The 25,554-nt window shown below is 39.6% G+C and overlaps 1 protein-coding gene across 5 annotated transcripts in view; it reads right to left on the bottom strand.

The window, feature by feature from the left end:
* Positions 1–25,554, bottom strand: part of SMARCC1 (SWI/SNF related BAF chromatin remodeling complex subunit C1) — a 169,979-nt gene that overhangs the window by 4,144 nt on the left and 140,281 nt on the right. For all 5 annotated transcript variants that reach the window (XM_079116710.1, XM_079116711.1, XM_079116709.1 and 2 more), the window contains 3 exons: positions 23,848–23,982; positions 11,855–12,116; positions 934–1,110 (listed from right to left, as the gene is read on the bottom strand). In XM_079116710.1, coding sequence (XP_078972836.1) covers positions 934–1,110; positions 11,855–12,116; positions 23,848–23,982 — 574 coding nt within the window. The remainder of the gene's footprint in view (positions 1–933; positions 1,111–11,854; positions 12,117–23,847; positions 23,983–25,554) is intronic.

Here is a 25,554-nt window from a genome sequence, read left to right as displayed (position 1 = left end):
GTGTTGGAAGCGACCCTCTGGAGGCCAAAGCTGGAGCAGAGCAAGGGCTTATAGGAGAAATTACTTGACCTCTGCACACACAACTCAAACAGGTGGTGTTGAACAGTACCAATGTTTCTCCACTGGGTCTGCTGAACCTTACATTCCTCTACACAGCCTCTGAATATTCCTTCCTTAGTCTATGTAGCCAGTACCAATATATTAAGAAGATCTACAAGAAACTTATCTGTTATTCCTATTCCAAACTGGTTTTTTATTTTTCTTCTTTACACTCACCATTTTGAATCCCATATGCTTAAAAGGTTCATGTAGGGAAAGTAACAATCAGTAGCTCTATGTGTCTGTTAAGATTCAACCCAGACGGGGGGGGGGGGGGGGGGGGTGGTGTGTTGTGTGTGTGTGTGTGTGTGTGTGTGTGTGTGTGTGTGTGGAGGGCGGGAACTGAGGATTGAAGCCAGGGTCTCATATGTGTTAGACAACTGCTCTACCACTGAGCTACATCCCCCTGTCTTTTTCTTTCTTTTCTTGCTAAGATGCTGGGGGTGGCCTCAAACTTGTGATCCTCCTGCCTTGGCCTCCCACGTAGCTGGGATTATAGGTGTGTGCCGCCACACCTGACCCAGACAGGTTTATATAAGAGTGGGAGAGGAATATCTTATTGGCTTTCTCAACAGATTTCAGTGCTGAGAGGACAGTCTGCATGGAAGCATTTCACACTTGTCATCTACAAATCTGCCCATCAGAGGTGCTGAAGAGCAGTGATCCAAAATGGATTTTCTAGAACATACTGACACAGACTGACATTGTCCATGAACCTGCCAAACCACAAGATCCTCCATGGACCTTTGTTCTGAGAAAACAAAGCCTTCCTCCCCTATTTATAGTCCCCAAGGCAGACCTTGGAGTAACATGTCTTCCCACTGTGCTACTTACACATGCCGTTCGGTGCTGTGAGGGGGACCCGGGGTCCCAAGATGTTTCCTGGTATTGGAGGCATACCAGGAGGGGCAGGACCACTCCCAGCAGGGTGGATATTGGCTGCGACGGTGGGAATCATGCGACCTGGCATGGGCTGCCCAGGCATCATGGAACCTGGGCCTGGTATCTGACCTGTAAAGAGAGATTCTAAGTATTATAATTATGTACACTAGGAAGGGGTAGAAGAAAGGGATCAACACAATGCATAAAACTGATAAATACAAATGTCAAACATCCAACCTCTAAAGGATCTTAAATATAACAGCAATAATCCAATCTCTATGATCAACTTTTATTCATTCATTCATTCATTCATTCATTCATTCATTCACTTGGGAGCAGCTAATGGGGAAGATCTATTCTAAACTCCAACATAGGCAGGTAGTGGTAAAGAAGCAATTACAAAGAAAGCATACCTAAAAGACAACACTCATTTTGACTAATTTGGAGGAATAGTGGACAGTCAAGAGTCTTCATGAGGACACACCATGCCGTCACAGACCACAGGGAATGAACAGAAAGACTACTGGGAAATTAGTACACAGTTCAAGGACTGCAGCTCAGTTCAGACTGTGCTTCATACACAGGCTCTGAAGGAAAGTCTGTCTGAAGGGGTACTGAAATTCATTAAAAAAAGGACTCTAATTTGAATCCCCAGGTCCTATTCACAAATTTCTCTCTACCGAGCCTACCATGAACTGCCGACCTGGGAGACTGACAAGGGGGGGAAGAGAACCCCATCTTTTCCAAGTGCTTTCAAAGTAATGATAGGAGATCCCAGGGACAAGAACACTAAAATACTTTCTGTATTCAGTTTCACACTGAGCCTTAAGAATTTTCAGCAAACATTTTCTTTTCTTTAAAGAGACAGTAAATATTTTAGATTCTGCCAGCCTTATGGTTCTGTCATAGCTGTTCAACTTGGCCACTGTAAGTTGTAGGTAGAGGCTTACTTTTAAGATCAGAAATACAGAATTCTAGTCTGGGTACATGCTAGGAGGGCACATCTCCTTCTGTCAAACTCAGATTGGACACAGTAATATGTGAGCTAGAGGGAATATCTTGTCAGTCTCTCACTATAGAAAACACCGTAGAACTGTGAAGAATGCCTTTACAAAGAAGCCAGAGCCAATACTGGGTAAGGGAGAAAGAAATAAGGAAGAATACTCCAGGTGTATCCTCACATAAGTGACATTATATACAACAGTTTGGTCTCAATCACTTCTCACAGGACAGAGTTTTATATTCGGATGTCTATAGTAAAGTATGGTTTGCCCAAATCCCTGACTGAATATTGGGTTCATGGGACATCCCAGTCAGTAGCCACCCAGTACCATTGACAGGGAAAGTACAGATGAAGTAGCCTGGAAACTAAAAAGCTGCAATCTCAATCTGATTTTATTCCAACCTAGGATAGTTATTCAGCATGCCCTCAGCTTCAGTTTGCTGAGATTATACTGAGTAAAGTTAAATAGTTGCCTACCTTAACCATAGGGTTTTCAGTGTAATCAGAGGAATGCTTTATTTGTTAAAGTGCCTTATGTCACAGGCTCCTCCAACACACTTGGCAAAGGCAGAGCAAATATTCTCATTTTGTAGAGAATACAAGTACCTCAGAGAAGTCCATAGACTTCTTTATGGTCATAGAACCATTGGGGGAATTGTAAATTAGATGTAAATCTTCTAAGTCCAATTCTCTCCCCACCATACTACTCTGCACTTCCCCCCCCCCCCCAAAAAAAAAAAAAAAAAAAAGCTGGGGTACGTGTAGCTCAATGGTAGAGCACTTGCTTATGATGTGCAAGGTCCTGGGTTCAATTCCTAGGATCATCCCTCTCCAACACAAACAGAAATAATCATGCAGAGAGGAGCACTTGTGGTAGAATGACAGATCCATGAGATAATGCCTGTCTATCATGTGCTGGGATGAGCCCAAAGGATTTTGCTCTTAGGTCAAATGGAGCCCTTTCTGAAGTTACATACTAAGTGCCAATGGCCAAATTACCTATTTCCCTACATCTGTATGGCAATAGCTGGTGTAGGCAATAGCAAACCAATCAACCAACCAAAAAACCCTTTGTTTTCACTCACTGCAAATTTCGAAGACTTCTAAAAAAAGTGTTTCTCTATTTTACTGTCACAGACAGGGTCACAAAGCCATTGGGATATGGTTAACCAGGCAATGAGAGAAAAATGGCATTTTGGAAGGGGTAGCAGCAAAGAGGAAAGGTGCTACAGGAAAAATAATTACTTTTCTTTTTGGAACCATGCACAAACATCTCAGACAAGCAAAGAATGCACCAAGAGTGAGCACTGTCCCTGTTACTGCCACTGTGTGCTACACAGTTCAAGGGGCTGGTGTACCTGGGGCAGTGAAATTAAAGAACAGACAGGGAAGGAGATGAAGACACCTTTGAGTGAGGACCTACCACCTGACAGTTATCTCATGAATTTTCCAGTCTGTTATTAGGAAGATGACAGTAAGGGCCCAGTGTTGAGACAAGAAAACAAAACCTCAGAGAGGCTATGTAATTTGGCCCAAAGTCAAAATGAATGAGACTAAGCTGAGATTCAAACCCAGGACTGTCTGACCCTGAGATCCATTTTCTTTCTTTGTCCCACGTATCTTTTCTTTCTTGGAAAAGGTGATCTCTCTCTCTCTTTTTTTTATTTTTTTAAGAAATTGGGGATCAAACCCAGGGTTTCACACATACCAGGAGGCAAGTGTTCTACCACTGAGTCACACACCTAGCATGGAAAAAGTTATTCTAAGAATCAAATTTGAAATGAGATAGCATTTAAGAGAATTGGGAGAAGACAAAACCAATTTCTGATAAAGTAACAATTGTCCACTCAAATCTGAAAGATCTTATGGTATCTGACACAGGTATCACCATTTTTTAAATAGATGACAATGACGCAAGGCATTCCTGCTAATTCTTATGGCCCACAGAAACCTGATATGCCTAAGGAAACCTTACTAAACAAAACGAAGACTATATATGTATTTTCCATTTAAAAGAACTCAGGTATTTTCTTCTCTAGTAGACAGGAGAAGGAGGAGATGAGAGAGACATGGCTTGAAAACAGAAATAGCAAAGCATAGGATGGTGGGGAGTCTGCCCTAAATACAAGCTTAAGGGAGAAAAACAAAACAAAACAAAACAAAACAAAACAAAACAAATCCTTCCCCAAAATACGGAGCAGGCACCTGCAGCCTGAAACAGAATGGTTTGTTAAATTAGGTTTACCTAGTAGAAAATCCCTCACAGTCTCGCAGATTTATTTGATCTTCACTAAAGCCTTATATCCATCATGTCTAATGGAATACTAGTTAAAAGATTTTATTTTCATTCCTTGGGGTGTTACAAGAAGCTGTGAAAGGAAACCTATGAATACCTAATCTTAAGCACATTTCATCAATCCATTTCTAACTGTCCGCAGCACATCCTTTGGCTGAGTCCCCAGGAGAATGAAAATAACACAATCAGGGTTAAGTGAGGGGAAGCCCAGGCTCCTTGCAGGATGCTCCTTCCCCACAGTACACAGCAGCTTCCTGGGAGTGCCTGCCACATACTCTGTTAAGAATTGGGCCCTAACTATTCTCTTTGTGAGGGTAACCTGCTACTCTGCAAAAGGGCATGGCAGCTCTATTATCACATTGATGTAAGGAGGACCAAAGGCATTTCAGTAAGAAAAGATTAGCTGACCCGAGAAACTATTCCTTCTTCCTCTTCAGGGTAGGACTGAGTCTAGACTGAGCTTTCCACAACAGGTTGAAATGCTTTCCTAAGTACTATTTCCCATAGGTAGGGCTGTTAAAGTAGGACTAACGAAGGGGTTTAAAAAGCCAAGTACCTGAGTTGGGCATGGTGGCATGTGCCTACAATCCCAGCTATTTGGGAGGTTGAGTCAGAAGTTTGAATCCAGCCTGGGCAACATAGTGAGACCCTGAGTTATATTTGGGGAAGGGAAAAAAAAAAAAAAAAAAAAAGTGCCAAGTGCTTAATGCCTTGGTTGAAATGTCCTCAAACTATATTTTATTGGCTGATATAAAATGTTTTACTTTTTTCTTGTTTTCATTTTCTGTGGTACTGTGAACTGAATTCAGGAGAACTGTACCACTGAACTACATCCCAGCCCTTTTAATTTTTTTATTTTGAGTTAGGGTCTAAGTTGCTGAGACTGGCCTGGAACTTACAATCCTACCAAGTGGCTGGGATAACAGGAATGTGCTACCATGCCTCACTTAAATGTTCTAGTTTTATCATTAAAATAACATTACGTCTGAGTTCTCACTGAACTGAACCACTTCCAATTTGATTTTTCTAGGTACTTCCAAAATTTCTTATACTATTAATAATGAGGAAATCATGAAGATGTACACCAGTATGCTCTTTCCCCTCTGCTTTTCACATAAGGAGCTCATACAAAGGCTTCTCCAATGTAGGTGGCTCAAACGAAACCTTTGAGGTTTGAACACTTGAGAGTCTCTTTTACTACAATGTGTATAGAGGGCAGAGCTCACCAGTGTACCTACAGTCTAGGTTTTTGTCATTTCTTTTTTCTTTTTACCCCCACAACCCAGGGGTGTTCTATCATTGATATAATTCCCAGTCCTTTTTTAACTTTTTAAATTTCCAGAGAGGGTCTTGCTAAATTAAATTGCCGAGGCTGGCCTTGAACTTGATAATCTCAAGAAGCTGGGATTATAGATCCTGTGGTCATTTCCTTTTGACTGAACTCAAGGACAAGAAATCTTTATCCTTTTTGTTTTTAAGGTATCGGGGATTGAATTTAGGACCTCATGTTTGCTACAAAAGCACTTTACCACTGAGCAACATCCCCCGTCCTTTTAAATTTTTATCTCAAGACAGGTCTTGCTAAGTTGCCCAGGCTGGCCTCAAACTTGCAATACTCCTACCTCAGCCTGCTGACTAGCCTGAATTACAGGTGTGCACCACCTCCCCTGCTAGTAATCATTCTTTGAACATGTGCCAAAGCCCCTGGAGTCCTGACCACCTCCAAGAAGATTCCAACCAGTCAGAGGTGCCCTCTCTGCTCAATAAGCAACATAATAAAGGACAACTGAAGAAGCAAAAGCCACCACTCAGCCACTCTCCTTTGTGGTTCTTCATATGCTTTCATGGATACCACAGCCCGGGGCATGGTTGGGGACACAACACACATGCTCAAGAATAGATTGCTATTATAAATATTCGTTTTGTGTCACTTATAATGGCAGATTTGCAGGTAGAACTAGTAAGTCTTCAATTTGGTAACCATTTGATACTATTTTATACTTAAAAAAATGGATGAAATGCAATGGTATATATTTTAAAGTTCAGGGGAAAAAAAAAAAAAAAAAAAAAAAAAAGTGGGCCAACCATATAGCAGAAACACTCTATGTATAATTCCTAGACTTTTTGTTTGGTGGGAACAAACCAACTCAGGACACTTCATCAGAGACAGGAAGTTCCCAGGAGTAGGACCAAATAACAAAGCTCAGAAAGAGAAGTTATGAAGACAGGGCAAACCATACAAAAAATTCTAAGCATGTGAATGAATTAAATAAAGGCAGTGGGTGGGGAAACAAGAAGAAGGGCTGAGGAGTTAGAGACAAACTAAATGGAATATATAGGTGCCAATTCACATCAGCTACTCTGATGCCCAAGCCCATCAGTGTTTGACAGTCTAATGGATCTACAACACTGAACTGATACTTTAATGGGCTCTACCATTAACTGATGGACAATTTTGTAGAGAACAAGTACATACTCATAGAAACTCTAAAAGGTTAAGAGATGGACAAATTAATCACTTGATAGTAAATCTCCTTCCTGCCATTTCCCCAACTTTGCTGTCACTTAGAGGCCAATTTTTCCTGTCCTTTTACACAGGGTTAAATTCTGGATAAATACCCAAAAGTTAGCTGGGTAATTATCCTCAGCTCTTAATGTAAATGCTGTAATATGTTAACTTTTCTAAAACTAAGAAAAAAGAAGTTGGAAGGACCTGCTCATAGCTCTTAATGTGGAATGTGCTCATAGCTCTAAAAACATAGACTTGAAGATACTGTTTACTCAAAACATACTATGGACTACCTCATATGCCTCGATTTGAAATACCTCTGATTAACACTAGAATATCATGTACCAGACTTACTTGTTAGAATTAGCTTTTTCTGAGCAGGTAAGATGAAGACAACCCTAAAATAATCTACTCAATCTATTAATGCTCTTAATTTTCTTAACATACTTAATTCAAACTCCAAAGTACCTCCCCCACAAAAGGGGTAATCATAAAAATAAAATTATATCAATTTTGAACTGTTAAAATGCTTACACACTATTAAAGAGTCACAGCCATTTTGGAAACATTTTGGTGGCATGTACTGATGTGAAAATACACAAATCCTACAACCTATTCCTTGGAACACATCCAATTCTACTCCTTAAGGACAAACATAATGGAAATGTATACATATGTCTATCAAAAGACATTGGCTCATATATGTTTACAGTTGTCTGAACTATTCATAATAACTAAAGTCTAGAAACCAATTACATGTTCATCAACAGGAGAATGGACTAACAAAGTGTGGTATTGTGAAACACCTTTCAGCAAACAGAAGGAACAAATGTAATCAGTCACAAGAATGTGGATGTATCTAAATGTTTTATTTCTCATTTTTTATTATGTGGCTCAGAGAAGTGGACTCAGGAGTGCTTTGCTCCATTCCGCTACATCTCCAGATCTTTTTATTTTGAGATAGGGTCTTGCTAAGTTGCCTAAGTCTTGGATTTGTGATCTTCCTACCTCAGCCTCCCGAGAAGTTGGGATTACTGGCATGCACTTCTGTGCATGGCTCACATATTCAATATTGAGTAAAAGTCAGACAAACAAAAAACCACAATGATTCCATCTATCTAACATTAAAAATCAGCCCGACTAGTCAATGTTAGAAGTCAGGAGAGCTATCTTGGGAGGAGAAGTGATTGAGGAGAGCATGACAGAGGCTTCTGAGTATTGGTTACACAGGTGGTGTCCCTTTGTTAATACTCGAAGAAATACTTATGATTTATACCTTTTTCCATATGTACATTATATTTCAGTAATTATGAGAATAACTTGTCATAAATTAAAACTCTCATCTTGTACTGAATGATCCTTTCCCTTACAAATTCACTGTAGAAATGCCTATTTTGGTGAGAAAATGAAAAGGGAAAAATGACCTATTTCTCTTCTCAAGACTATTTTTGTCAAGTCATTTGCTGGTACCACCTCCTGAGGAGAATCTGCGTCTGCTGGAACCCCTCTCAGCACTCCTTCCCGGCCTCACTACTGAATCAGATGGAGCTCAGTGTGAAACCTTAATATGCTGGGCAGCAGGGTTATTAGGCCTTGCCACACACCAGGCCTTCAACTGTGCAGTGAGGACAACAAGAAGTGAAATGATGTGGGTGAAGAGTCAGGTGTACCAACACCTATTATCACCAGGATGTAATTTAGCAAAGAAGAAGATCCCATCTTTCACAAGCCAAATACAGATGCTAGAAGTTCTAAGAAGTTCTTAAATAGCTACTGTGAATATGATGCTTCAATACCACCAAGAACCATAGTGAACTTCCCTTAATCTCTCCCAATAATTAAGGGATTTTTTTCCCTACTATTGAGTTACACCCCCAGTCCTTTTTGAGACAGGGTCTCACTAAGTTGCTTAGGGCCTTGCCAAATTGCTGAGGCTGGCCTTGAACTTGCGATCCCGTTTTAGCCTCCTGAGTTGCTAGGATTACAGGCATTCACCACTGTGCCCGGCCCTTTTTTTATTATTCTTTATTTTGAGACAGGGTCTTGCCAAGTTGCCCATGCTGGCCTTGATCTAGAAATCCTGCTTCAGTCTCCCAAGTAGCTGAGATTATAGGTATGTGCACCATAGCCATGTAGAAAAAAATTTCTGAATTTTTTTTCTTCAGTTATTTTATTAGGATCTTGCCAGGTTGCCCGGGCTGGCTGTGAACACCCAGGAACTTACAGCCATGACTTTTTGAAACGTTACTTGGTGATTTGCACTCCATTGATCCCTCTGTTTACATGGACAGAGAGAAGTGAGGAAGAAAGTGTCCTATGTTTGGGCAGGGGTTGTGGCTCAGTGGCAGAGTGCTTGCTTAGCATGTGCAAGGCACTGGATTTGATTCTCAGCACCATATATAAATAAATAAAATAAAGGCCTATTGCCAACTAAAAAATTTTTTTAAAAAGTGTCTTATGTTTGAACATATCAAGACTGTCTCCACAAACACCATTTAGATCAAGTGGCAAGTTTGATGATGGTAGTAAATTCCACAATTACAATGTAACAAGTGTGTGTGAGAAAATGAACACTTCCTGATCAAAGTCAACCTTGCTCCGTTTTTGGATAAGACCAATAAAAACAGCTAATTTAAAACATGTTTTGGGTTGTAAATAAAAGATTTATGTTAACTGGGCTGGGGATATAACTCAGTTGGTAGAGTGCTTGCCTTGCATGCACAAGGCCTGGCTTTGATCCCCAGCAACACACACACACACACACACACACACACACACAAGCACACACACACAATTGTTAATAATATGTCAGATCTTAATTTTATATTCAGTCATGGTTTCCACAGGCAAATATACCTGATTATTTTCACATGAGGGTTTAAAAATCTGTCCTTTCGAGGATATCAGGTCATCTGATGTTACCATGTTGGGACCTTTGCAGGCTTCTAAGAGCCACTCTATATTTATCTTAGCTTGCCTCTACATGCCGTGGCCATAGTATTTCCATTCCATTCCAACAAACATAAACTCTGGCTTTGGGTAAAGCACATGTATATTACTATAGAAGATGAAATTATAAAAATCTTACAGGATAACTGTCACTAGAGCAATATAATAATACATAATTAATACACACCCACACAACTTGCCCTCTAAGAAGGGAAGGAATGTGAGGGCAAAGGGGCTGAAATTAAAAGTGCATTTTAGGTTTTAATGATGTTGGTAGTTAAGTTTGAAAAAACTGAGTTTAACTTTCAAGCTAGTTTTAGTGGGGTAAATAGCAGCAAACTTCAACGGGCTCCCACAAGTTAAAGATGGAAGAATCTGAGTATCAAAAAGAATAATGTTGCTGTAGAGATATGATTTCTTTGGGCAATATATTAAATTTGTACTGAGTGTTTGAAAATTTCAACCCTGGTGGGACGACTTGTGTAATATTTTTGGCAGTGAGCATACAAGTTCACAAAAAAAAAAAAAAAAAAAAAAGAATAATGTTAATAAATCAAAACACAAACATATTTAATTTCATAATATTAAACACAAACAGAAAACACAAAAAGGGCTTATTGAGTATCTTTAGAGAATGACAAGTAGCAATACATAATCAGGTAATTGATAAAGGAAATGGATGAAACATTTATCTACTTTCCCTTTTTTTTCAGTTGTAGGTGGACATATTTATTTATTTATTTATTTATTTTTTATGTGGTGTTGAGGATACAACCCAGTGCCTCACACAAACCAGGCAAGCACTCTACCACTGAGCAACGACTCCAGTCCCAGTCTTTTCTTTTGATTTCAGGATAACTAAATGATCGAGGAAGAAGTTTTTTTTTTCTTTTTCTTTCTTTCTTTTTTTTTTTTTAAATAAAAGAATCACTGCTAATAAACTTAGAAATCTCATTATTGACTATGCCTGATGAAATAACCAATGTAGGGCGCAATTCTTAATGGCAACTAAAACCAAAGGGTGAAGACAGATGGGGATCTTCGTAATGGATGGATCAGACTGACATCAGAACCAGTGATCCACCATAGTGTCATAAGAACAGCTGTCATGAGAAGAGTGGCTGATCCCCCAAAGTGAACCTGAACCTAATAAAATCTTTAATTCTTTGGTTTATGGGACATGTATGGAAGGGAAAGGTGAGAGAGAGGAGAAATGACATGACACCTTGAGTGCAGAATCAGGTATGGCCACAGCATGAAAAACCTGGTTTTCTTCAACACATAAATGGTCTTAAAAAAATTAAAAAGGAAGGTAGGCTGGGGGCTGGAGGTGTGTGGCTCAGTGGTAGAGCACCTGCCTACTATGTGTGCAAGGTTCTGGGTTCAATCCCCCACACAGAAAGAGAGAAAGAAAGAAAGAAAAACAGAGGAGGAACACAAAAAAATTCATCTCAACTTCAATAATTCTAAAGCTCTGTTTTAACAGGTTTACAGGGATTATTCCAATCTTTCCTTTTGTCTATAGTTGAAGATTTCAAACATGAAAAGTCAAAAATGATTACTGAAGCTCAGGGTCATGAAAGTTCACTGCAGTTTTATTATCATTATTATTTGTCTCCCCCCACCCCCAAACTCAGGAGTGCTCTACCACTGAATCAAATTCCTAGTCCTTTTCATTTTGAGACAGGGTGTACCAAGTTGCTCAGGCTGATCTTGAACTTGTGATCCTCCTGCCTCGTAGCTGGGTTTACAGGTGTGTGCTGCCACAACTGGCTATTGCAGTTTTCATTTTGTATTTATCTTCAAAATTTTTTATAATTAAAAAAGAATGTAGAGACAATGTAAGGATTAATTTTTCAGAAATCCTAAGATATACTGCCATACAGAGTTTGACCTACCAAAGAAAAAAAGAGTCCAACCAAGAGAATTGGAAAAAGAACATGGCAGGTTTTACATGATGATAAAACCACATCTCACTTGACTATCATTTTCTAGATGACAAGGGAAATTTTGGACAGGCTTTGTCAGAAAACATCACCTGCATGATTAATCCCTCTGATAATCTGTGACATGGGATGGCCAGAAGTCTTTTCCATGGGCAACGCTTTCATCTCACCTGGCTGGGGTGGATGAGGTGGTGGCATCTGGTGGTGCATCAGAGGGTAGGGAGGAGGCTGCTGATGAGGCATCATGCCAGGGTGTCCTGCTGCTCCAAGAGGGGCCAGGCCAGGTCCTCCTGAATGCTGGTGTGCCTGTTGAGGGTTCTGGCTATGCTGCTGCTGTTCCATTTGCTGCCGGGCTCGTAATTCGGCATATTTTAGCTGTTCCATGTGGAAGTTCTGGCGTTCAGTAAGTAACTGTTGCCTCTGTTGTTCTAACTGTAAGAAAAGGAAGGGGAAAAGAAATGACACAGGAAAGCTCTCAGGATAGGATGTCACAGGACATCTACCTGATGCATGAATTTCCTCTGCCTCAGAAAATCACAGCCACCTTGCCTCCTGCACAATGTATAGTAAGAGAAAAGGCATTAGTTCTTGAGTAGCATATTTCCATTTGGACACCTGTTACTGTGGCCAGCGTCTTCCCTGTGTTATGTTGAAGATCTGCTTTTCCTTGCAATCTTTAGCCAGTGGGGTTATCACTCTCTGGGTCTACTCAGGATATGGATATATAGATAATCAACTGTCTAACGGCCCTTCAGATTTTTTCTTTTTAGATAGGATTTCACTATATTGCCCAAGTTGGTCTTGAAATATTGGGCTTAAGTGATCTGTTGCCTCAGCCTCCAGAGAGCTGGGCCTAGAACACCACTGTGGGCCTTCGGGATTTCAAATACTTCCTATGACTATCTGAGACTTCTCCAGTTCCTTCCTGTTGCTTTACTGTTTCCTCAAATGCTAACAATGCCAACATTCCCAGGTGCTCTCTTTTGAATGTGATCCTTTAGGTTATCTATCTATTTTAGAATATAACAGCAGAGTTAAATCCTCTGAATAAACTGATATGGCCTTAGCTGCAAAGACATTTCTCTATGTGGAACACTGGCAGTGTCATTGCAAACCATAGTTTTAAAGCACTCAAAATTATGTTGGGTGATATATTTGCAGAATATTTTAGTTGCCTAAATAAAAATGTATATGAATCCTGAAGAATATAGGCATTTCAATATTCAAGATGTTCTGGAACTCAAAGAGAAATAAATTACATGTGCAGCAAATTCAGACACCATATGCCTAATAATAGTTGAGCAAAGGAGCCGATCATAAACTAATTCCATACATGTGGGGCTCAGAAATAAATTCGATTTGATCATGAAAGATAATAAAAATCTAGATCTCTGGAAGTATGTGATATAATCATAACAAGGATATTTAAAATGATAATAAGGAGGTTAATACACCTGTTCCTTTTCAGTAATGTTCCCAATCCATCATTTTTCACTATAAGATCTAAGTTACCCCAAGTCTTTTCCAGTGCTGCATTGTCTCTTGTAGCAGTCACACACCACATCCAGTTTCTGAGCAGCTGAAATGTGTTTAATAAGAAATGAGATGCACTGCTGGGCAACCATGGCACATGTCTGTAATCCCAGCGACTTGAGAGGCTGAGGCAGGAGGATTGAAGGTTTGATCCCAGCCTCAGCAACTTAGTGAGGCCCTATCTGTAGCTCTGTGGCAAAGTATCCCTGGGTTCAATCCCCAGTAATCCTCGACTCCCAGAAAAAAAGATGTACCAACAGTGTAAAGTACACACTACAATTTAAAGACTTAGTAAGAAAAAAAGTTTTCATATTGATTGCCTGTAGAGTATTTTTTATATATTGCATTAAATCATTCCATTTTCATTTGTTTTTAAAAATTTTAAATGCTAAAAAAGTTTAAGTACATGTATGGCTCATTTTATTTCTATTGACTAGCACTGTTCTCTGGCATTTAATGGGCTAGAGAAATGTCAACATTTTTGGTTTTGGGAGCAGCCAGTTCTATGGATAAATACTACATACTATAATTAGCACTAGATGGAATGAGCATGAGAATTAGCCTATGAATCTGGGTTCTCAGCAGAGAGCTTTGTGTAAGGAGAAGTCAATGTAGAATCAAATGAGAAGCATCACTGGTTAGCAAGAGTAGCAACTAGGGGAATTCCATGATGGATGATATGTGTCACAGTATGAAGAGAAGAGGCATGCATGCACAGGTGAGGAGAAAGATGAATGGAGGCAATAGATGTTAAAGATTCTAATTATAGATTTTCAGTTTTGCTTTCTTCTAACCATTCTTTCTAGGAAATTTAGGACTCTGATAATTTGCTGAGGTCATATTTAAGAGGTTGCCAGAAATGGACCTTTTCACCTATGTTCTTATTGAATCACTATTAGTTTGGACAACTTGGCTGATGTCCTGCAGTTATGTAAGAACTACAGAGGTTAGGTCAACATCTACTTTACATAGAAGCTAAATTATTACTGGAGATTTTTCTGTCACTGAAGAGAAAGTTGGTGCTCTGTATTCCTAGACCAGTGTTTTTGTTTTGAATTCTGTACCACACTAGCCTCTCTTTTTGGAGTCTAACCTTATCATCAAAGTATTAACCTTGAAGGGAAAAAATAACAGAATGAATCAAACAACATTACTCTATGTAAATTTATGATTACACAAATGGTATGCCTTTATGCCATGTACAAACAGAGAAACAACATGTATCCCATTTGTTTACAATAAAATTAAAAAAAAAAAAAAAAAAAAGTATTAACCTTGGAAAGAAACAGGATATCTATCATTGAGAGGATGGGAGGAAAAAATATGCCCAATTTTCTCACCTACAATATGCACTAACCTTTATTCTATTTATTTCTGAACTTCATCTTGTCATTTTAAAACACAGAGAGTAATTAAAAGAAAGTAATTAGAAACATTAAAAAGGGTAAGTGATTAAATACACACCTGAAAGAGAATCTAGTTTAAGCTTAAAGCTCCAATATGGGACAAATAGGTCCCCTGAGGTGAAAGCAATGACCAGAAAGCAGGCTCCCAGTTGGCTCCAGGAGGGCCATTCCCACTCTAGGAAAGAAGTAGTAAAGCTTATGGCCACATCCTGGCCTCAGCATGCAAAGGAAACACCTGTCTTGTTCTGGACACCTTATTTTTATTGAATCCAAATCAAGACTGCATTCGATCTCATGGCAATAAGAAAGAATGTGAAGTAGGGACTTTTTGGTGATATTTGGCAATTCTGGTAATATTTTAAATGCATTCAACTAATGATCCAATGAGTGGATATCTGGAAATCTGTCCTAAAAAACTGTTACTTAAGTAAGTGTGCATAAGGACAGTTATTAAAGCATTTTTTTGAGGGGAGAGGGTACTGGAGATTTAATCCAGGGGTCCTTTACCACTGGGCATGTATATCCCAGCCCTTTTTGTTTCTTATTTTGAGACAGGGTCTCACTAAATTGTTTAGGAGCTTGCTAAATTGCTGAGGCTGGCCTTGAACTTGCCATCTTCCTGTCTTATCCTCCCCAAGTTTCTGAGATTACAGGCATGTGCCACTGTGCTCAACTCAAAGCATGTTTTTTGGTGGGGGTGGGGGGGTTACTGGGGATTGAACTCAGGGGCATTCAACCACAGAGCCACATCCCCAGACCTACTTTATATTTTATTTAGAGACAGGGTCTCACTGAGTTGCTTAGTGCCTCACTTTTGCTGAGGCTGGTTCTGAACTCTCGATCCTCCTGCCTCAGCCTTCCCAGCTGCTGGGATTACAGGTATGTGCCACTGTGCTGAGCACAAAGCATTATTTCGGATGTCTAGTTAAATCAGATACAAGACAGAAAACTAGTTGCAAAAAAAAAATTTATATATTATACAATCTCAAGTATAACAAAATTTCGTGCTGGATGCAGCGGTGTATGCCTGTAATTGCAGTGACTCAGGAGGCTGAGGCAGGAGGATCACCAAGTTCAAGTGTAGCCCTGGCAACTTAGCAAGACCTTGTCCCAAAATAAAAAGTAAGAATGGTTGGAAAGAAACGTAACTCAGTGGTAGAGTGCCCTGGGCTCAATTCCCAGTACTGCAAAAAAAAAAAAAAAAAAAAAAAGTGATTATGTATAAACACATTTATACACCCACTGAAAATGTTTTGAAAATACCAAGCTAATAGTGATTATCCCTAGTAATGAAACTGAGCATAGGGCATAGGGGGTGAAGATCAGGGGTAGAGCGCTTGCCTAGCAAGTTTGAAGCACTAGGTTTGATCTCCAGCACTGAAAGGGAAAAAAAAAAAAAACCCTTTTAAATATATTTTATTATTTGAATTTTTTATATCACACAAAACATTTTTGTAATGAACAACCAAACATTCCCCCAGTTATGTCCTACAGACATCTTGATTTCATTCTTTGCCTTCTCCATTTCCTAGGACTATGTATACAGGCCCAAAAACTAAACTGTAAATTACTCACATAAATAAGGTGTTAATGAACCTGTTAACTTTCTTCAGAACTCCAATCTGGCTTCAGGGAACCACTTTCATACAAGGCTGCCTGTAACCTGCTCTGAAGCTCCTGGGGCAACCCCCGCGGCATTGAAACCCTGCCTTCCTCTCTCTCTGTGCTCCTACACTGTGTATGTATAAAGCAGTCGTATCCAAGTGGAACTTACAACAGAGCACTTTTCAAGACACCAAACGCAGACACAGCTGCAACTGCAGCTGAAGTGCACACAAAGCTCTTCTCCCAACTTCCATTTGCATAACGCAGGGAGGAGGGGTGGGAAAGGGGAAAAGATGGTGGGCACCATAAAAATCCATCCTCACTGCCAAGGACTGAAACAGCCTAGACTGAGAAGGCATTAGCTTTTGTCCTCAGAACTAAAGTAAATAATCACACCTTCCTTTTCAGGGTTTGGTACCAATGATGGAAACATTCACTGAGGAAAAACCAAGTCTAAAACAGATAGGCCCGTTCCTTATTACACCAGAGTGGGAAAAACAACTACATTTTCCTACTTCCATATATGCTTCTAGTGGCAGAAACCCAAAAGGTGAGCCTGCACCATTACTGTGTCTGGTCATCGTGTCATTACTACGATGTGCTTGCTTCGAAAGGCTCTCCATCTCTGTGCTTCAGAAGTGAATCTGCTTCTGAATGCCTTTCTTAATCTTGGAATGATAATATAAGGTGCATGTTTAACAACGGACTCGATTATTTGATACACAGCACAGGCATGAATTATTATAAGTAATTTGATTTGGTCGCCAATATCTTCCTGATGTTATCCTAACTCTCCTGATGCATTCATTTATGTCCCAGTTCATCCATCTCTTCCCTAGTTCCCTAATTATCTCAGGCAAGCTCTCACCTATCAACTGTTCATTTTTTAATATGGAATACTGAGGCTGGGTTTGGTGGTGCATGCCTGTAATCCCAGAGACTCCAGAGGCTGAGACAGGAGGATCGATCATAAGTTTGAGGCCAGCCTCTGTAACTTAGTGGGACTCTCAAAAAATAAAGAGATTAATAAAACATAAAGCTGGGGGTGTAGCAGTGGGTTAGGAGCACCCTTGGGTTCAACCCCCACCTCCACAACATAAAAACAAAAAGGAAAAAACCTTACTGTGATGATGTTACTTAAATCTGAAGTTCTTCCTCCACTACTCCTAATCTCCCCTGCCCCACCCCATTCCATACTTGAATGCACGTATACAAAAACATACATAGCACATAACACCTTATGCTAATTAACTCATTCATTATTTCTAATTACTTAAGTTCCACCAAAGCACAGAGTTTTGTCAGGTTTTAGATACAACTGTATCTGTAGTACCTATATACTTGGAAAGTAAATATCCAGTGAATGAACAAATGACTTAACCCATCATCTCTACTACAAAAGCCACCATGGAAGTTCACTCTTAAATTTCCTAAGCAATCATGCTTCTCTTTTAATAGTTCAGGATTTGGGCCGTTCCTACAATCAGATAAATTCTTCCTTCTCCAGGAAGCTTTCCTTGATAATCAGAGTTGACCTTCTCTCCTCTGAATTCTCACAAAGCCATTACCTTACAGTATTTGGTCTCTTTTCTTTTCTTTTCTTTTTTTTAAATTTTTTAGATGTCGATAGACCTTTATTTTATTCATTTTATATGTGGTGCTGACAATCAAACCCAGTACCTCACACGTGGTGGGTAAGTGCTCTACCACTGAGCCACAATCCAAGCCCAATATTTGGTTTCTTGATGTATCAATGCCTCGTTATTCCCCTCACCTCTTTAAGCACAGGGTCTGGGTTTCTCACAGCTTTGAGTCTCCTCCAATCTCTTTCTTTTTCTGGAGATAACACAATTTTTATTCCTAGCCAAATGAATGTCAGAGACTAAAGAGAATAATTAGTCCAAAGCTAATTCTCAATGACCTCAAAAAACAAACAAAAAAACCCAACCAAACAAACAAAAACAAAACAAAACAAAAAACCCCCAAGACAAAAACCCAACCAACCAAACAAAAAAACCTTTTATATTTTTAAAAATATTAAAATGTGATGGACTGGGATCTCTGGGATAGTGGTGGATTGCTTGCCTAGCACGTGAGAAACAATGGATTTGATTCTCAGCACTGCATATAAACAAACAAACAAACAAATAAATAAAAAGGTCCATTGACAACTAAAAAAAATATAAACAACAAAACATTAAAATGTGAATGCTTTAGGCAGGGCCCAGGTAACTCCAGTTCTCTCCAGACTGTTGTAGTTCCCAACACAATCTGTCTGAAATCTGCTTCTCTGACTGCTGAGTGAGCCCTGAACACATTTATTTACTTAGATACCAGCTAAAAGGCGCTAAAGGTGGCTCAGTCCAGTCATCTCCCTGACAGACTGTAACTTCCTTAACTACCCTCCTCCATATTAACACTATGAGAACAATGGCTACTCAGTGCTGACTAGAGCTAAACTAATAATACCTGTAAAATATTTAAAATCTTTATATCCTTATTCTTTTCTTTTTTGTATCAGAGATTGAACCCAGGGGTGCTTAAACACTGAGCCACATCCCCAGCTTTTTTATTTTTTGTTTTGAGACAGGGTCTCACTAAGTTGTTTAGGGTCTCCAAACTGCTGAGGCTGGCTTTGAAATTGCGATCCTTTTGCCTCAGCTCCCCAAGTTGGTGGGATTACAGGTTTGTGCTATCACACCAGGTCTACATCCTTATTCTTAATTACTAAATACTTAAGACTTGGGCTGGGGTTGTGGCTCAGTGGTACAGTGCTTGTGTAGCATGTGGAGTGCTTGTGTAGCATGTGTGAGGCACTGGGTTCAGTTCTCAGCACCACATAAAAATAAGTAAAATAAAGGTCCATCAACAACTAAAAAAAAAAGTCTTAAAAAAAAAAAAAAAAAAAAAAAGGCGAGTCAAGAGAACACCTGATTTTAAGATATTAGGGGGAAAAAAAACCCCTTCATATTGGATTCTGAAAGTCCAAAAAAACAAAAAATCTATTGCTATTTAAACAAAACCAAATGTTTAATTAAAGAAAAGTTATCCTGAAGCTGCCGTGTATTGGGTTAAGCAAGTAGGAGTGCACTTTAAAAAGTGAACTGAGGGTGAAGGCATGGCAGCACATGCTTGTAATTTCAGTGACTAGGTACACTAAGGTAGGAGGATTCCAAGTTTGAGGTCAGCCTCAACAATTTACTAACACCTGCCCTCCCACCCCAATAACAATAGTGAATTGAAGCAGTGCAGTAGGCAAAAGGGAATTAGGGAGCTGGGAAGCTCCACAACCAGGTGACCTGCTCACTTTCCACTGCATCAGCTTTATTGACTCACAAGGGGATGACAGAACTTGCTTACCTTAGAGTCCCTAAGTTAAAATGTGATAATAATGACTCATTCCTTTATAAATTACAAAGTACTACAAAAATCCAGATTGCTAAGCAACATGGGTTTGTGACCTGGCATGTCATTTATTGACCTGTGTGATTGAAGGTTCATAACCTACCTAATCTCATCTTGAAGAAGAACTAATGAAGGAATGGCTTATGTCATTCAGCCTCATTACAGGGAGATTCAAAGCATAAGAATTTTCTTGCTTATGGTTTCCTCACATAATTTTTGGAGATTAAATCAGAAAATCTATATAAAGTGCTTTAGCACACGGAGTAACCTAATGTTCATAAAGCCAAAAACAGCTCATAAATATTTAAAATTCATATATTGCTGCATATTGGTTTGCATAAAGGAAGGCAAATAAATATTTACTGAACACTAACTACATACTAAACACTGTGCCAGGCATATGCCATCCTTCTCTCATCTTTACAACAGTTCTGCATGGAAATCCCCAGGAGGATAACAGTCAGGTTTTACTTCCTCACAGGACAGAATGCTAGTGCCAGGTAGAGAAAAATGGGTCATGCCCCACTCCCACCCCACTGGAGATTTAACCCAGGGCTGCTCTGTCACTGAGCTATACCCCAAACCCTATTTTATATTTTATTTATATTTATTCATTTAGGTACCAGGGATTTAACCCTTAGCCAATGAGCTATATCCCTGGCTGTTTTTACAATTTTACATTCTTGCTAAATTGCTAAGAATGACTTTGAATTTGCGATCTGCCTGCCTCAGCCTCTTGTGTCACTGGGATTATAGGCATGAACCATCACACCTGTCTTATTTTATTTTTAGTTTGAGATAGGGCCTCACTAATTTGCCCAGGCTGGCCTCAAAGTTTCGATTCTCCTGCCTCAGCCTTCTGAGTTGCTGGGATTAAAAGTGTGTATCATTGTACCTGGCTAGCTCATGTTTCACCTGTGCACAAAATGAATAGATGACTTTTTGAAGTTCAAAGTACTCATTTTGGTTGTTGTTAGAGCAAGTCTCCAAGCTGACTTCCAACCACTCCACTTTCTAATACGTATACCATCCCTGCTGAACCCTCCCCACCCCAACATGTTACCAAGCTTGGTCTACGTGGCTGAGAGGATACAACAGAAGTGATATGTATTCCAAGTTTAATGAAAAGGTTTCCCTTTTGGGGTGCTTTTTCACACTCTTGCTGTTTTGAATCACTTCTCAGAAACTATGTGAGACAACAAATATTCTCTGGTTTTAGTTACTAAGCTTTGGGGTAATTTTTCATGCAGCAGTAAGTAATTAATGGAGTTGAGCTACTGACACTCATTGGGCAGGGTTAAGGACTGTTGTACAAAGAATTTTCCTGTAATAAATGTAGCCCATTCCAAAGAATTTGAGCAGAGCAGCTCTGTGTGTTAAATAAGTATTTTCCCATTTTCAGTTGTGCTGCTTTGTTCAGATACGATACTGTAAAAAAATGATTTGTGTGCTCTGATTGGAATTTAAAAAAAAATTTTTTTAGTTGTCGATAAACCTTTATTTTATTTACTTATATGTGGTGCTGAGAATCAAACCCAGTGATTCACATATGCTAGGCAAGTGCTCTGCCCCTGAGCTACAACCCCAGTACCATCTGATTAGAATTTAACATTAAAAAACAAACAAACAAAACAAAACCAAAGTCAGAACCAGGTATGATAGTGTTTGATTGTTATCCTAGTTACTTGGGAAGACAAGGCAGGAGGACTGCTGAGCCCCAGAAGTTCAGGAACAGCCTGAGCAAAACAATGACACCTCACCTCAAATAGTTTACAGAGGACTGAGATAAATTATAAAAAAAGCTGAGGGCAGTGGTACATGCCTATAATCCCAGCTGCTTTGGAGGCTTCGGCAAGAGGATCCAATTTCAAGGCCAGCCTCACATCTGAAAAAAGGGCTTGGATGTAGCTCCGTGGTAGAGTACCTGCCTAGCATGTTTAAGGTCCTGGGCTTAATCTAATCCCCACTACCAAATAAATAAATAAATACATACACAAACAATAAAATTTTAAAAAAATTTACAACAGAAGGAAAACTGATGGGCTAAGAGAAGTGAAGTCATTACATACTGCTGCTGGCTATCTGGAAGCCAATAAACGGAAGTGGAAAAGAGCGAGGGTTCTACTATTTTTAGAGGACAGACCAATTCTATCAGGTATAAAAGACTGGGGGTGCAAGTTCACTCTCTGAAGAGAAAGTAACTTAGAGCTGAGAGAAGAGCCCCCGGACAATCTAGACATTGTTCTATAAGAGCTCAGCTAGAGTGACCCCAACATTCAAGGCTAATAAATCACTCAGGCTTCATGAATGACAATAAGGCATCTGGTTGTTGTTGGTAACTACTTACGCACCACTGGAATTCTGCATGTGTCAATAACTTATGTTATATAGCCCTACTGCCCCAACTCCCCTAAGAGACTCCATAAAATGACAAAAGGAAAATTTATTAAGGGTAAACCAACTACTCATTCCCCAAAGCTCTACCTCTAGGAATTTTCTCTGACAGCCTTTCCCTTTTTGCATTTCCCAGGGATTCCTCCTTTTCTCCCTAATAGTACTGAACACGTTCTTTCCTTGACTTTTTTCCATATTGAACTAAATCCTCTGAGGGTCAATTTTCTTTCCACTTTCTCAGTTTTGGTAACAATGCTGCTATGAATTCATTCAAGAAGCTTAAATAAGGGCCTATGACGTTCCATTCTGGGTTAATGAAGACAGTTGACTAAGTCCCTGCCCTCTAAGAGCGTAACTTCTGGTATAGGATGTGGACACAATAATTTGCACTTATATACAGGAAGTGCTTGGTGAGACTGCCACAGCAGTAAAAAGGGAGAGCATGTCGCACACAGCTGAAGGACACAGGGGATAGGCAAAAAGTAGGATAAAAACAATCTTTCTGGCAGAGGAGCAGGATGCAAGCAGATATCCAAAAGAACAAGGCTGCAAGGGAAGCCTATGTGTCATGGCATGGCTGGTGCACAGAGTGTGACAGAGAAGAGTCTGGGGTCTCAACACCTCCTGGCAGGAGAGGGCCAAAGTGTAACAGAACTCAACAACAGATGTGGGGAGTGCAGTGAGTGAGAGATACAGTCAGTCAGGAACTGCTCATCAGGGAACTGGGGGTGGGTGGTGGAGGTGGAAGTAGGAGAATTACTGAAGTAGATTCTCCCCTCGCCACAGGCTCACATGTCCTGTGAGCGTCCTAGTTGGTCTCAAGACAAAATGAAAATGGAGTATGGAGAGAGTTACTAGACTACTCATCAGGAAAAATTTGCCAGAGGACTTGCGTGGATTGACCACAAAGAAAAAGTAGAACAAATACAAACAGATCCTTAATATGTTCACACTTCTGGAATAATTTGTTCTTAAAATGCTATCATTAAGAGAAGGGAATTAATATCTCATATGTAGATTTAAAAAATCAAAACAGAGGGGAAAAGTCCTAACTAAATTCTCACATTTAGCCTGTGTTTAGAAAGTCATAAATTCCCTCTCAACTCATTTAAAAAAATAACTCCAAAGAGCTCAATCTCTGGTTACCTCAAGGGAATTTCTGAAAAAACAAATGTTCCTCTGCTTCTGAGTTTCTTACTTTCCTGCCACCCTTTCTCATTTTTGGCCTATTTCATAAAGTTTTCTGTTTGGGTCATGACCTTATGTTAAAAGTTTCTGCTCTAGAGAATGCTATGTAAGAGGCTCAGCATAGATCTAGTTCTAGCTACCTCAACATTCAGGAGAGGGAAGGAGAGATGAGAAAGCTCAAGGCCAGATGTCAGGGGGAATCACAGAAAATGAGGTTCTTAGGATGAGATTAATGTCTACTTCCTCATATTTATATTGAAAAAGATGGGTAATCAAGAAAAATCCCTGAATCAGATAATGGAATTATATGGATTCTACTTCACTGATAATAAGCAGGTAATGAAAATAAGTCCAACTTCTAACTTTTATAATTTAATGTCATGTATCTATACAGCAAAGAGGTAAAAGAAGCTAAGACTTAGATGATTAGTTTTAGAGAGTGAACAGAGTTCCTTTTATTTATAATCACTGGCTGATAATATTTTGGAAAGGAAAATCAAACCAGACAAAAATGACACGACAGAGCTACAGAGACCAAGGGAGTCAGTCACTATTTATATTATCTAACTTGTATTTTTGAAAGGTGGTCAGGGTTAAGTGTCAAACACCACTATGGAATTCCTCTTACTTACAGCCTCTTTCTCTCTGTCCATGATAGTTTCCAGCTCCTCAAAATGTCGAAGTTTAATCTCTAGTTTCTTCATTTGTGTCTCAACCAGGAGAGCTACGAGGGACTTGATCTTTCTCTCTTCCACAGCAGCCAAGTGCTAAGGGCAAAAGATCATTCAAATTATTTAGGTAAGTATTTGTTTAAAAAACATTAAAAAATACTGAAGTTGATATTCGAAGTGGGAATTCTGCTTTGTTTTTGTGCAATGCTGGCTGGGGATGGAACTCAAAGCTTTATGTATGCTAGAAGAGTGTTCTACTATTGACCTATATGCTTACCCCTTGAAATGGGGTGTGCCTTAGATGCTCAATTTGTACATGTCTTCCAAACTTATTTCAATGTAAAACAACAACTCTCCTTGAATTCCTGGTCCTTACAGCTAACTCAACCCTTTCAAAGGATTAAAGGCAATTTCTCTCATGGCAAACTTCTCCCATCAAAGAGCCTATAAAGGAGGAGAGGTTAAGCTAGGACTTAACCTCTAAGACTGGCAAAGAGGAGGACACAGGTGGCCTGTGGTGTACTTCCTCACCCTCTCTTGTGTACCTCCCCTCACCATCCTCAGCACCTAACTCCCAGATGCAAAGTTGCTCTCTTCCCAATGGTGAGCAGACTGTGTGTGGGGAGAAAGAATAGAACAGTGTTGCCCAGAGCATGAGAATGGCATCCAGAGCCGGAAAAGCAAACACAGGAGCAGACAGGAAGTTACTCTGGAAGACTGCCACCTGCTGCCTCCAGCCTGATGGTGAGTCCTACTCATGCTTCTTGCCAGCTAAGCAGCACAAAGAAGAATGCACATAACCATATTTGGCAGGACTTGGACTACCTGCAAGGATCAATCCTACCTTCTACAGATTCTAACACCAACTCCCAACACTACTTTGCATTTCCCCTTTCATAATACCTGCTGAATTGTTGTGCTTACCTTACTTCTACATAAGGTTTTAAGAAATGGTATAGAGTGGCTATCTTTCTGATCTCCGTTTCCTACAGCAGCTAGAAGCTAACATGCAGGAGTTTAACACAGGTTTTGGGGAGCTAAACTGACAAGTAACACATAATGGAAGACCTGATTTTTATTCTTCTACAGTTGGAAAAAGAAGAATGTAGTTTATGTTCAAGGTATGGGGAACCATTTGCAAGAAGATTCAGAAATGTAAGCAAAATATGACAATGAGGATTTACAACATTATTATAATGTTTATCTTTCTGAACTAACTGAACTAACATGAACTATATCTAACATCACCCAGTCTAAATAAATATTGCAGAACTCATTGTATACTGTTATATAATTTATATTTTTAATAAGTTTATGCATGATATAAAATTGAAAAGTTACAAAGAAGTGTCAAAAAAGTCTTCCTCAGTGGTTTGGGAGGCTTAGGCAGGAGGACTGCAAGTTCAAAGCCAGCTTCAGCAACTTAGCGAAGAAGCCCTTAGCGAAGAAGCCCTAAGCAACTTTTGAGACTGTCTCAGAATAAAAAATAAAAAAGGGCTAGGGAGGTGGTTCAGTGGTTAAGTACCCTGGGGTTCAATTCCCTGGTACCAAAAAAAAGGTCTTCCTCTCATTTCTGTCAACCAACCACCAGCAACGACTGAAAGGGACTAATATTTATAATTTCTAGGTCTATTTTAATGAGAATATGACTCCTTGAATCCTGCTGGT

The sequence above is a fragment of the Sciurus vulgaris genome, assembly GCF_902686455.1.
Source record: "Sciurus vulgaris genome assembly, chromosome: 16".
Classification (NCBI taxonomy): Eukaryota; Metazoa; Chordata; class Mammalia; order Rodentia; family Sciuridae; genus Sciurus; species Sciurus vulgaris.
Note: the sequence above shows the minus strand (reverse complement) of the source record. Positions and strands in the feature narration are given on the sequence as shown.